This window comes from Cryptomeria japonica, chromosome 8 (genome assembly GCF_030272615.1).
Source record: "Cryptomeria japonica chromosome 8, Sugi_1.0, whole genome shotgun sequence".
Classification (NCBI taxonomy): Eukaryota; Viridiplantae; Streptophyta; class Pinopsida; order Cupressales; family Cupressaceae; genus Cryptomeria; species Cryptomeria japonica.
In genome coordinates, this window is record NC_081412.1 from 122,554,582 (window position 1) to 122,567,844 (window position 13,263).

The 13,263-nt window shown below is 38.3% G+C and overlaps 1 protein-coding gene across 1 annotated transcript in view; it reads left to right on the plus strand.

Moving 5' to 3' along the window:
* The first annotated feature begins 322 nt into the window (after positions 1–322).
* Positions 323–13,263, plus strand: part of LOC131041590 (uncharacterized) — a 76,627-nt gene continuing 63,686 nt past the window's right edge. The window contains exon 1 of the mRNA XM_057974724.2: positions 323–1,537. Within this exon, the coding sequence (XP_057830707.2) occupies positions 833–1,537 (705 nt within the window). The 5' untranslated portion in view covers positions 323–832. The remainder of the gene's footprint in view (positions 1,538–13,263) is intronic.

Consider the following 13,263-nt stretch of genomic DNA (forward strand, 5'->3'; position numbering starts at 1 on the left):
CTACAAGATAGTTGATCTCAACCTCATCTTTTTTTTATGTTGAAGCCTTGCACTCGGCAAAACTTGATCCCTCATGGGCTCATTAAGAACCTTCCGCCTCATTCCTTTTTAATGTCCGAACCTTGCAGTCAACAAGATTTGATTCCTGATGGTCTCAATAAGAACCTTTCAACATCACCAACAAATAAAAACCCATTGACAATAATATAATATTAAAACATAATAATAAACAAAACAATAATTGAAACACCTAACATGCGCTGCCCCACCTAAAAAACTGGCATGATTTCACCAAACTATAAAATATTTTTCTTTAAAGGCCTTCCATCGTTTTCACTGGAAAAAAAAATTGTTGCGCAGGTTCCAAGGTTCCATTGGCCCCATGGAACCAGAACATTACAATTCAAGATTACCATTTTTTAAGGATTCTCAACCAGTTTTTCCGAACTAGTTAATTACCAAGAAATACGATTATTCCTGTTAGGCTACCTATTCAAAATTCACCACGCATCCAGACTACTATCCTCCCACCGCATATGGGTTGGCTAGGCCCAACATTTAGATGGTAACACAAGAAAACCCGCATGCCCAAGGAACCGTTTATTTCCATTGAAATCTACCGAAGCATATCGGTTGCATTATTTGTTGCTGAATTTTGCATATTTCTATATAATCTGGGCTTGAATTCATTTGTCATTGTTCTCAATACAGAACACGGAATTTTCACCAATCATACCTGTGAGTATCTTTGGGTTCTGAATTCTCCGCTGCCCTATTGCATTTAGACATTCTCAGTTGGGTTTTTTAATGAGTGAAGAATAGTGAGGTAAAGATGTCTATTGCTTTTGGCGTGCCAATATTAGAATGCGTGTCTTGCTTGGCATGTTCCAGGTGGGCATGGAAAAGGTGTACATACGTAGGAGCCTACGACAGTGAAAAATGGACGCTTGCCAGCATTGAGGCCTTTGAGCCTGTTCCAAGGATTTGCAGGATAATACTTGCAGTCTATGAGGAGGATCTAAGAAATCCCAAATGGGCACCCCCTGGAGGCTACGGAATTGATCCTGGTAAAGTGGTGAAAAAAGTTGGTTATGAAACTACTCAAGGAAACGCTCCTCCATACCTAATTTATGAAGATAATGAGAACCATGACATTGTTTTGGCCATTAGAGGGCTTAATTTGGCCAAGGAGAGTGATTATGCTGTACTGCTTGACAATAAATTGGGACAAAGAAAGTTTGACGGAGGTTATGTACATAATGGGCTACTTAATTCAGCTCGATGGCTGCTTAAGGCCGAGTCTGAGACATTGAAAGATTTGATTGAGAAAAATCCTTCCTACACACTTACTTTTGCAGGGCACTCGCTTGGGTCAGGAGTTGCTGCCCTTCTTACTGTAATTGTAGCAAATGCAAAGGAACGGTTGGCAAATATCCCAAGAAGTCAAATTCGGTGCTATGCAATTGCTCCTGCTCGGTGCATGTCTCTTAACTTGGCAGTAAGATATGCAGATATTATCAATTCTATTATACTGCAGGTATGTCTATTTTGCAGTTTACTTTGTATTGGAAATTACTCAGATTCTCCCCTGAATGGAACAATTTAAGATAAACTTACTCTTTGCGAGCTCTTACGTGTAATTTTTTTCTTTTGAATCTTCGCATTCTTATCGACTATGAGAAACTCATTTTGTCGCCTCAAACAATGCGAATTAGTAAAGACATATTAGACTTTTGCCAACATCAGCCCACTATTAAAAATTCACTCGGTCATCTCAAAGACTTAAACAATATGAATTAGCATAGATCCAGTTTGATAATTTTTGCCAGTACATTAAAAATCTATAATTCCAGGTTAATTTTTGCTAGTACATGGTGGTTTTAATGTTTTTTGTTGTCATGTTGCTGGATTTGTTTGAGTCCTTTGAGCCCTTCCTTGGAATGTAGGGGCTCTCTCGCAAGTCCTTCCATGAACGTAGATTCCTCAACTGGTAAATCCAACAAACGTGAACTATGAAAAAAGTACATTCCAAAATTTGCGTTCATAACCTGCGGCCAATAGCATTTTGGATCATTTTTTAGGATGTGGGTGACCATGAAACTATCTGGTTGGAGGTACATTAGGGGAGAGTACCCAATAGTTGAGCGCGTTCCAATTGTTGTGTGAGAAGTTGTTGATTTCATATCCTATACTTGCAGAATTAATGTTCAATTTTGGTACAACATTGCACCAATAGTTGTGACTTTAAAGTTGTTATTACTGATGATGAGTACCAATAATTGAATGAAATATACCCTTTGTTGTAAAAAGCAACCAATCATGTGATGCCACATCAGCTGCACAAGTATTGGGAAACCTTTTGCACGCCTATTGGTCTCACCTTCTTTTTGGGGCTGTTTTGGACACCTTGGCAAAAAGCTTGTTGATGTGGCATCATATTTGATGGCGTGGCCCTGAAACCTTAGTTATAAGCAGGGGGTTTGCCGAGTAAGCTGCTGTAAAAAATTGGGAGTGATTTGAAATTTCCACGTAGGATTTCGAGAAGCGCGAAGTTAGGGTGCACAACTACTGGGTCCTCTCCCCTATTTTGTTTCAAATCAGGGTGATATAAGTAGGTAAACGTATCTTGAAAGTACGAGGAAGTTGGGGTGTTATAAGGAACTCAAACAGAGCGAAAAAAACAGAAGTAAAATAATAATAGGTCATTATTACAGGGGCTGAACCCAAATCCGAAACAGGATAGCCCTAGATAAGTCAGAAAAGACAGTCATACCATATAAATGACAATGTTAAAGAAGGCCCCATGCCAAAAACACAGCCAATGCGTCCAAGAGTGGGGAGCCAATGGAGACCAAGACTGACTCTAATCTGCACCAAATTCCAGATTAAAGGGTCTACATTCTCAAACGGGCCAACAGTGACGAGCTAATGGAGACGAAGATTGGCTGGAATCTACATCTGAGACCAGAACAAACGGTATGCATCCTTATCAATTGCCACAAAAGGGTCCGTATGGGATCTGTTGATATCTGTTGGAGAATGACCTTGGCTAATGTAACTCAGAATGTATAGAATCTGGATTGATTTTCAGTATTGAAAATAAACTTTAAAACAGGAATGTAGATTAAACAAGCAAGTTTAAGAGAGGTATTGATTAGAATTATAACTCAAATATATATTATTTTTAAGAAGAATTGTAGAGACTACATCTACTGGAAACCTGAATTGATAACACTCTACCAATTACAGCAAAAGGTTGCCTGAGGTTTTTACTAGCTAGAACAATTCATAATGCTCCTTTATAGCAGAAGAGAGGGACCATGTGTTTAGGCTCAAGAATCTTCTAATGAGTCGTCTTTTCTGTGGGAGTTGATGAGTTGAGGGGATACCATTACATCAAGTAAATAACAGCTGCTTTAATCTGCAGTCCCAAAAATCAGTTTGTAACCTCTAAATGAGTGCTTTGAGTTGAAGCTATTGCAATATTAGTGGAAGCTATGCTTACGCTATAGAAGTTTTTATTCAGTTGGTTTACTGTGTAATTTCATCGGTTGAGTTGAAAGTAGATTTTACCATCAAGCTTTGTAATGAGGTCACCTATCTACCTTGGTTGTGGTTTTGCATAGAACTTAATTTTTTAATTCTTGGAATTATGCATCATCCATGTGTTATCTTTCCTTTCAGAATCTTGTTTGCATTGAATAGTTGGTCTTTGTTTTAGCTAGTTGGAAGGTGTCGTTTGTGTGTTTATATAGGTTGCTTTCATTTGTTGAATCCTAAAATCCCACTTGCAAGACATATCTAGTGCCTGTAATCTAAGGCAAAAACATAGGCAAGTAGTCATTAATTTAATCCGCCCACCCAAGAAGTTATCATATAGTGTTGAATCTTGATATCTGTTTATTTTGCCTATAGTTTGTCTAGGGTCAGTTTACAGTAGGTTTAGGTTTTGTAAGAACCCTGCTGGTTCTAACTCTCTTGTGATGCTATTACTGAATTGTTTTTGTGTTTTTCTAGGTTTTGAAGAATTTTAAGCAAAAAATAACAAGTGCGTTAGACAAGAAATGCACATAAAACTGAATTGACAAGAAGTAGAGAGCAAATGGAACTATATTAAGTATCAGGTAACTGCTACAATTGAAACTAATACATAAAACATACCCGGAGGTCCTCAGATTATTTAAATAAGAAAATTATGGAACTTGCCAGCCAAAACTGTGAAACTGACAAAACAAGGTGCACAAGTCTAGAATGCAATTTCTCCAAGCCAGGAAAGAGATGGAATAACCTGTATGTGCTAGGCGTTGGGAAGGGTGCAACTAGAATGCAAGAAGGAAGACGTTTCAGCCCTCCAGAACAAAACGTCCCTATTATGGACCCCACGTACCAAGCTGGAAAATGTACGGCCAGCAAGAGAGATGGTACGACTGACTTATTGGATTGAAAAAATGCTGCAAATTGGGGCATCTAAACCTGAATGCCCCTTCCCTTATTCAAAAATCGCAAATAACTAAAGGAAATACCTTTTGATGTAGCACAGTAAGACTTCTGGATGAAGCCCTCACAATTGCAATAATTCAGCTTATCTTTCACAGCCTCAAAATCACTGATCCATGAAGAGTTATCGTTCTTCAATTGCAAACCCTCTGAAACCCTTGTCTCAGAAAATCCACAAAGCAAAAACCAAGCAATGTCAAATAATCAATAATGAATTGAGGTTGACTTGCTATTGCCTCTTATAATCCCCAAATGGCACGGATTCCAAAAAGGTACGCCCAATTGCAATTTTAAATACATTTAAATGTATTTAACTTTCCATAGTTTAAATCAAATTTGGGCGAACTTTATGATTTAAGTGATTTTTGTTAATGTTTGTAGCTTCAGTCGAATGATCATTTAGAATACATATAATATATGTTGATTAATAATAATATATTATTTTGTTATATTATTATATTATTATTAATCATATAAAATTTAATATTCAATATTAATCTATTATTTTATTCCAAATTAATAATTGATTGATGAAACATTATAATATTGATTAAATTATTATAATTAAAGGAGAGACATGTCCGTTCAAGGACATGCCTCTCCAAAGGAATATATATAGTATAATGTTATTCAATTTGAGAACACATAGAATTCCAAGAATGCAAGTATCAGATTGAATTAGATATATACATTAAAATACATCCAATAAAACCTAGGAAAATCAACATGGTATCAGAGCTCAGGCCTGTGAAGTTTAATTTGGAGGTTGGAGAGGGTTGGAGAATTCAGTTTTTTCTAGAATTTTCAGTTTGAAATATGCCATTGTACGGCCCTTGGTTGGCCTCAAAATGAGGACTATAATATATGGATGGAAAGATCCGTGTTTCTAGTTTTCAAATATGTTTATCTCATCAAATTTGATTCAGTTTTGTGCAAGATATGACGACTTTGGTGCAGGTCACTTGAAACCCTACCTAGGGTTAGCAGTTTTGGGAAAAATGTCATAACTTTTGTTTTAACCGTTGGATCTGGCTATAATTTGGAGGAAATGTTTGTAATTAGATTTTCTAACATCTCACCAAAGAGATTGGATAAATTTGGTAAATAGCAAAAGTTATTAACGACTGTGTGTGGCAGATCATAATGAAAGTGTTGATCAAAATTATGAAAATGTTCTACATCATTCAAAGGGAATTATGATGAGAGATGATTCATGCGTGATATTTCTTATATGGGCTCACCTTATGAAAGGAAATGTTTTAAACTTAAGATAAGTATTCCATGTTTTATTAAGGCACATGAATTATTGAGTTTGTAATTTATGCTATAATATTGGCTAGTAAAATCTTGTATGCTTCTATCATTGGTATTTTTGTTCGAGATAATTTAGTTTATGAGCTATTTGTAATCTCTCTCTGACATACCTTCAGGACGAAAGAACAATAAAATTAAATTAAAGGGAGAAATAAATTGATGCTTATAAACGAATTGATGATTGAGACCAGATGCAAAGGGAGTCTGACATTTCAAAAGAAGACAAGAGGTTGAGACAAGAACTTGAGCTTCAGAGGGAGCAGATGGTTCAGTCAACTTGTGACAATTTCGATCATAGTGATTGAGAGGGATTTTCACTATTGAAGGTGAAACACTTATGAGGTAAAACTTGATTCAATTGATTATTATACTAATGAAATCATTTAATGCCTTATGGGCCCTGTGTAAATCATAAGGAAGTGACGACTTCCAAATGATTTCCACTTGTATTTTTGAGGTTATTGGAAGGTGATGATCTTACAATAACTTGAGCTTGTGGATAGAATCGCCGACAGAGGCAATCCACATGAGAGCTCGTGGATAGAACTGTCGACTGAGGCAATCCACGTAAGAGCTTGTGGATAGAATCGCCGACTGAGGCAATCCAAGTGAGAGCTCATGGATAGAATCGCCGACTGAGGCAATCCACTTAAGAGCTTGTGGATAGAATCGCCGACTGAGGCAATCCACGTGAGAGCTCATGGATAGAATCGCTGACTGAGGCAATCCACATAAGAGCTTGTGGATAGAATCGCCGACTGAGGCGATCCACGTGAGAGCTCATGGATAGAATCATCGACTGAGGCGTGCTCATGGATAGAATCGCCGACTGAGGCAATCCATATGAGAGCTCATGGATAGAATCGCCGATTGAGGCAATCCACACCAGAGCTTATGGATAGAATCGCCGACAGAGGCAATCCACGCAAGAGCTTGTGAATAGAATCGCCGACGGAGGCAAATTCACACCTTGAGACTATGGTTCCCTGTGATGAGCATCATATGGTTGATGCAAATACTCCCAATATCATGAGATGATATTTTTTGAGTTATGGTGAATATCATGTGCCTTGATATTCTTGTTTATACCATACTTCCTGACATCATAGTGAGATAATATTTTCTCTATTCCATAATTAATCTAGACTTAATGCATTTGCATTGATTTTATCTTCCCTAGCTAAGAGGGAGTGTTAATGTTTGTAGCTTCAGTCGAATGATCATTTAGAATACATATAATATATGTTGATTAATAATAATATATTATTATGTTATATTATTATATTATTATTAATCATATAAAATTTAATATTCAATATTAATCTATTATATTATTCTAAATTAATAATTGATTGATGAAACATTATAATATTGATTAAATTATTATAATTAAAGGAGAGACATGTCCGTTCAAGGACATGCCTCTCCAAAGGAATATATATAGTATAATGTTATTCAATTTAAGAACACATAGAATTCCAAGAATGCAAGTATCAGATTGAATCAGATATATATACATTAAAATACATCCAATAAAACTTGGGAAAATCAACAATTTTAAAATCACTTTATAACATTTTAAGTGGCTTTTTAATTTTCATAAAGTCACTTTATGACTTTATAATATTCATATAAGTTAATTAAATAACTTAACCACTAAAATATTAATATCTCCCTCAATATTTAGTATTTTGACGTGTCGTCAGAAGCTGGGGTCAACACTGTATAACCCCCATGTGTCCAGGTGCCCTGACTAAAAATAGCTTCATTGCCAGATTGACTATAAATAGTAAGTTCCTCAACTAAGCTCAAACATTGATATACAAAGCCCTGGAACTGAACCTGAGACTGAATTGAAGATATGGAGTGACAACAATCTCCATTAACTGCCACAAAGACTCTCTATCCAAACATATTAGCCTACGAGAGTCCAAATAATATGCTAATCTCTCAAACTCTAATGCTCACGAAAATGGGGACATTTCATTCCGCCCTCCTTGAAATTGCTTGTCCTCAAGCAATCTCTCCTGCGAAGCAACTCCACTCCACCAAAGGTCCAAAAGATGAACTATGAAATGTCCCACATATCTCCAACCGACCCCTATAGCACAACCATAAACACAACTGCGCAAGGACAAACATCATGCCGACTACCCAACCCCTGTGCACAAGAATAATGCATCGCCATCAAAACATGCTCAAGAAGGCCAAGGATGAACTGTTATACTCTCAATACACTTAATATGCTGCAATGCTCAATTGTAAACCCTATTTAGAATCCTGATGTACCCAAAGAATCCCAAACTCTATAATCAATGCTCGGCTGAATGCCAGGATCCCAAATCCTGAATAGAAGATTGCCAAAATGAACATCCCCAGACTTCTGTTGCTCAACACTGATCCCAACTTCACCATACCAGAAGTGGTGAAGCCAACCAATAGGACCCACCTAAACTGCAATGCTAACCCTGTCGCCACCTGTGTCCCAATGCAACCAAGACTCACATCCATCCGTACTATGGAGATAAGAACTCCTAAAGGTGTCTGTATCATAACCACTATCTCCATCCTCTGCTAAACTGCCATGGATGTGCTGACTTTGCAAGTAGTCCCCCACCAACTTGCAGCTGCTGATTCCTTGTACTGAAGATGGTGAATACCCATCCCACCAAGGATGGTATAATCTCAGAGCCAATCCACACGGATGCATCATCAAGTCCTCCACATGTGGATCAAAAGAAAAACGATGAGCACTCCTCATTGTGTAGTTACGGTAGAAAGCTCCAACCTCTGTCAATGGCTCATCACTGACAACTCTGGAATCAGGAGATGGCTCCAATCTCTGATCCCGAATAGCTGATTGGGTAGGGGCTCTGGTAACCCTCTCTGCAATCCCAACAACAAAATCTCTATGAGGAAGTATTGTAGCCAGAGTATCTACAATCGCTCCCACCAAATGTTGAATGCCGCATGAACCTTAGATGAGAGTATCCTTAGTGACTCCAAACGGTCCCTCCTGAAACTCTGGACTCTCAAGCAAGTACTCAATAAACGAATCCGTGCAATAAAAACAATATGACGCTGAATCAACCTTTTCTTTTGTAACCTTAAGTTGATCACACCGACTCTGCGACATAACAAGCTGGCGTTCATAATTAGCTGAATGGGATGAAGTAACAGATTTGCTTCCAAGAGAGGGAAACAAATCTACATGAGAACCATACTCCCAACCAGATGACACTCTGCGAATCCCCTGTGAAGATGATGGAGTAACATCGTGAACTAACACACAACTCTCAAGAGAATCCACCACTGCCACACGAGAGCTATCAACAATCTGACCAACATCATCTGTCATAGTACTAACCTCGGGAGAACCTGATGCAACATGTGGTTCTCCGCTGCTCTCAACCAAAATACTCACCCCATCCGAGACTACTGCACCTATATCGGCGATGGATGTAGCCACATCCCCACTACAACCCGTGGATATCAAATCATCACCAACTGCCACTGTAGGAAACTGTACTGTAACTGTAGATGGTGAAGACTACGTTCAGCTCAACTCCACGGTAAACTCCTCTAACCGTGACTATTGTTAATGTAATAGCGTCGTTTAGTATCCTTCTGGCTGACATAGAGAACTAAATTATCTAATTGGCCTATCGGCCTTAGACAATTTAGTCATAACAATTTGCTAATGTGTCAATTATGTGTGTTACGTCTAATACGCCACCCTTAGATTATAAGACGTATTGAGATATAAACTTTCCCTAACAAACAGTTGTGTTAATTAAATATATGCGAAAAGATATGATTGTTAATAAGGAGCCGACTCTTGAAGGAAGACGTGTTGGTTGACATATCCAACTATGCGGGTATATAGTTCGGTTCTTCTTCTCCTCCAAAGACATATTGAATCATCATCATAGCAATCCGAGTGTTCTCCATCTTCAGCGATTCATTTCTGCAGATCATGCTCCTTTCCTTGCAGATCGAAGTGCATTCATTCTACAACAGTTAACTCAACAGTCCATTAATATTCATCTATAGCAGTTGGTGAATTAATCAAGGAAGATCGAGTCTTATAGCAGATTGTAGATTGTTATCATTCATATACAGCTTCAAGAGTGAAGCCAGTTCATTGTAAAGACATCTATTATATTGATAATACAATAAGGAACATTATTGCTGGGTTTTTCACCTTCGAGAGGAAGGTTTTCCCAGGATGTTCACTGTGCATTTTGTGTGAATTTTCTATCTATATAATCTGATCATATAAATTTAACATGGTATCAGAGCCACGGTGAAAGAAGATCTTGATCAGATTCTCTACAACATCTAAGTATTCTCTCCTCTCTCTCTCCGTCGAGTAGTATCTCTAAGTCTCGAAAATGGTGAACGGTCTTAAAGTTGAAGATAGGCTTGAAGGCGCATCTAACTTCACCTCATGAAAGTTTAGAGTGCTCATTGCACTTGAAGAAAATGATCTTCTTCAATTTGTGGAGGAAAAGGATTTATCTGAACCTGAAGATCATGAGGATAAGCTTCAATTCAAGAAAATGCCATCAAATCAAAGAAGATATTAATTGACTCTGTGAGGGACCACTTGGTGCCTCTCATCTCCAAGATGACAAATGCGAGAGATATGTTCAAAACCTTGGAAGATTTATATGAAATTAACAACATAAGTAGGGCTCTTGCCTTGAGGCAGCAACTCCACCAAGTGAAGATGGCAAAGGGAGATTCAGTCATCACCTACTTCATGAAAATTTCAGAATTGAGAGATCGACTAAGCGCAATTGGGGATCAAGTGATTGATAAAGACCTTGTCATGCTAGCCTTGAATGGTCTGCCTCATTCATGGGAGCCACTTATTGACTCCGTGCAGATTGTATTCAAGAAGAATCAAGATTGACCGCTAGAGGAATTATCAAGAGCTCTCAAAATGAAGATACACATGTTCTTGCCACTCAATCTACCAAGAAACGTAAGAATTGGAAGAAGGGCAACTTCAAAAGGAATAGAGATTTGAAATCAGATTCTACACCTAATTCTAGGAAGAGGAAGAAAGATCTCTTTGGCATCCAGTGTTTTAGGTGTGACAAGTTTGGTCACTTTGCAAAGGATTGTTTGACCAGACCTAATCATCAAGGAGCCAACATCAATGAAGTCTCATCTCAGAAGGAGGTTGAAGATAACTCCAATGGTTTTCTTTTCATATTAGCATTATCAAGCAATGTTCCTACAGACAGTGATACCTGGTTAATTGATAGTGGAGCCTCTCGACATATCACCGGTTATCGGGAGCACCTCTATGATTTAGTGGAGAAAGAGTCAAATCTTCAAGTTATCATTGGAGATGATGCACGCTATTCAGTAAGAGGATTTGGTGCTACATCTCTAAACCTTGAATCTGGAGTTTCTCTACACCTAAGTGACGTGTTGTTTGTGTTGGGGATCAAGAGAAACCTTGTGTCTATTTTAGCCTTGGAGGATAAAGGATATCAAATTGCATTTTTTGAAGGAAGAGTTCTTGCTTGGCCTAAGAATTCCAACATCAAGACTGCTCGTGTAATCGGAAATTGACATGAGAGTTTGTATAAACCAAAGTTCCCAGACTCGGACTCGGCAAGGCCGACTTGACTCGTGACTCGGCTATGACTCGGCAAAATAAACAAACCCTTGAAATTAAGAGATTTTTAACTATTTAAAACTTGTTTCATGCACCCATTATTGAATAAAGCCCAATTATAATGTGTGCTAGCTTGTTATGCCATTAAAGGCATGCCGGTAGAGTATCTACTTGTTTGGGGCTTTGTTGTGACCATTTCATACATCGCCCCATCAAAATGGGGACCCCCTCTCTTTTTTGGATCTTGCTTTCTCTTTGCTTAGCTTTTCTCTGCTTGTTTGGTGTTTTGAGTGAGTTAGTGATGGCCTAGGTTAGGTAAGTTAGGGTTTCCTTCGTAGAGCTTGCCTAGGTTTCCTTTTAGGGCCAAGTCTGACCTAAGCTTGGGGAAGTCATTATTCTCTACCTTAAACCCTGATGTGAATTTTAACAAGATCTTGCCTTAGGAGGTTGGAGAATGTATATTTTATAAAGGAAGTCTTGAGGGGTTTAAGTCTAGATGAGTCAGGGTTGTGAGTTGTTAGGCCAGAGTCTTGTCTTCTGTGGAGTCTGAGTTGGTGTGATGAAGCAAATAATCGAAGTGTGGGCATGAACGACAAGGGCTAGCGAGGGCAAGTTTGGAGGGATGTAATAATGAGAAATGGACTTGAAAATTTGAGAGAGTTAAGGATTTGAGCTTAAAGAAGAATTTCGCTCCTAACCCTTCCAAAGGGTCCAAAGCGAATTCTCCTAAGAGCATCTCTTGGTCCTAACTTGGGTTATAATCCTTGCTTCCAAGCTTCAATTGAATGAAGAATGATCTATTCATGCCTTTGGAAGTGAGTTGCAAGCAAGTGTTATAAGAAAAAGTGAAGAATTTGTGCAAAGAAGCAAATTTCGCTCCCGACCCTTCCAAAGGGTCTATAGCGAAATTCCTCTTTAGGTCTTGTCCTTCCAAAGGTGCCTGGGCGAAATGGTTAAGATGTACTTGTAATCCAACATTTTGAGCTAGGCACTTCCTTAAGGTGGTTTGTTAGCATGTCGTGAGGTGAGAACAATATGAATGAGGGTGAAGTTTGAGTGTTTGGATGATATCTATGACTAATTCCTCAAATTCGCTCCTGACCCTTCCAAAGGTTCCAAAGCGAATTTCCTTATATCTCCCTTCCTGGTCCTAATTTGCATCATATACCTTGTCCTTATGACGTTATGAAGAGAGAATTGATGTGTACAACAAAGTGAAGTGATGAAAAGTAAGGAATTTGAGCATAAGTGCAAATTTCGCTCCTGACCCTCTCAAAGGGTCCAAAGCGAAATTTTTCCAAGCTCTCGACCCTTCCAAAGTGTCTAGAGCGAAATTCCCTAAATGACCTAATTCCTCACTAGAAGCTTTGAATGGTGGTCATGCATGGCAAGGAAAGGATTCAAAAATCAAGTTTAAGATAAAGTCAAGTGAAAAGGGATGTGAATTAAGCCTCAAATGCAAATTTCGCTCCTAACCCTTCCAAAGGGTCCAGAGCGAAATCCTTGGAAAGACTTAATTCCTCACCAAAAGCATTGAGTAGACATCACTTTAAGAGCAAGTTGGCTTGAGTATGATAAGATAAGGGTGGAAAGGACAAGTCCTAGGCAAGTTCAGTGTGGATAGAGTCTAGAAATGCAAATTTCGCTCCTGACCCTTCCAAAGGGTCCAGAGCGAAATTCCTAGAAAGACTCTCTATTTTGCCTAATGCACTAAAAGAACCTTGTTTTAAGCTAACTTGATGGAAAATTGACTTGATCATGATAGGAGGAGGTTTGATAAGTCAAGTTCAAGGCATAATGATGATGAATGGAAGATG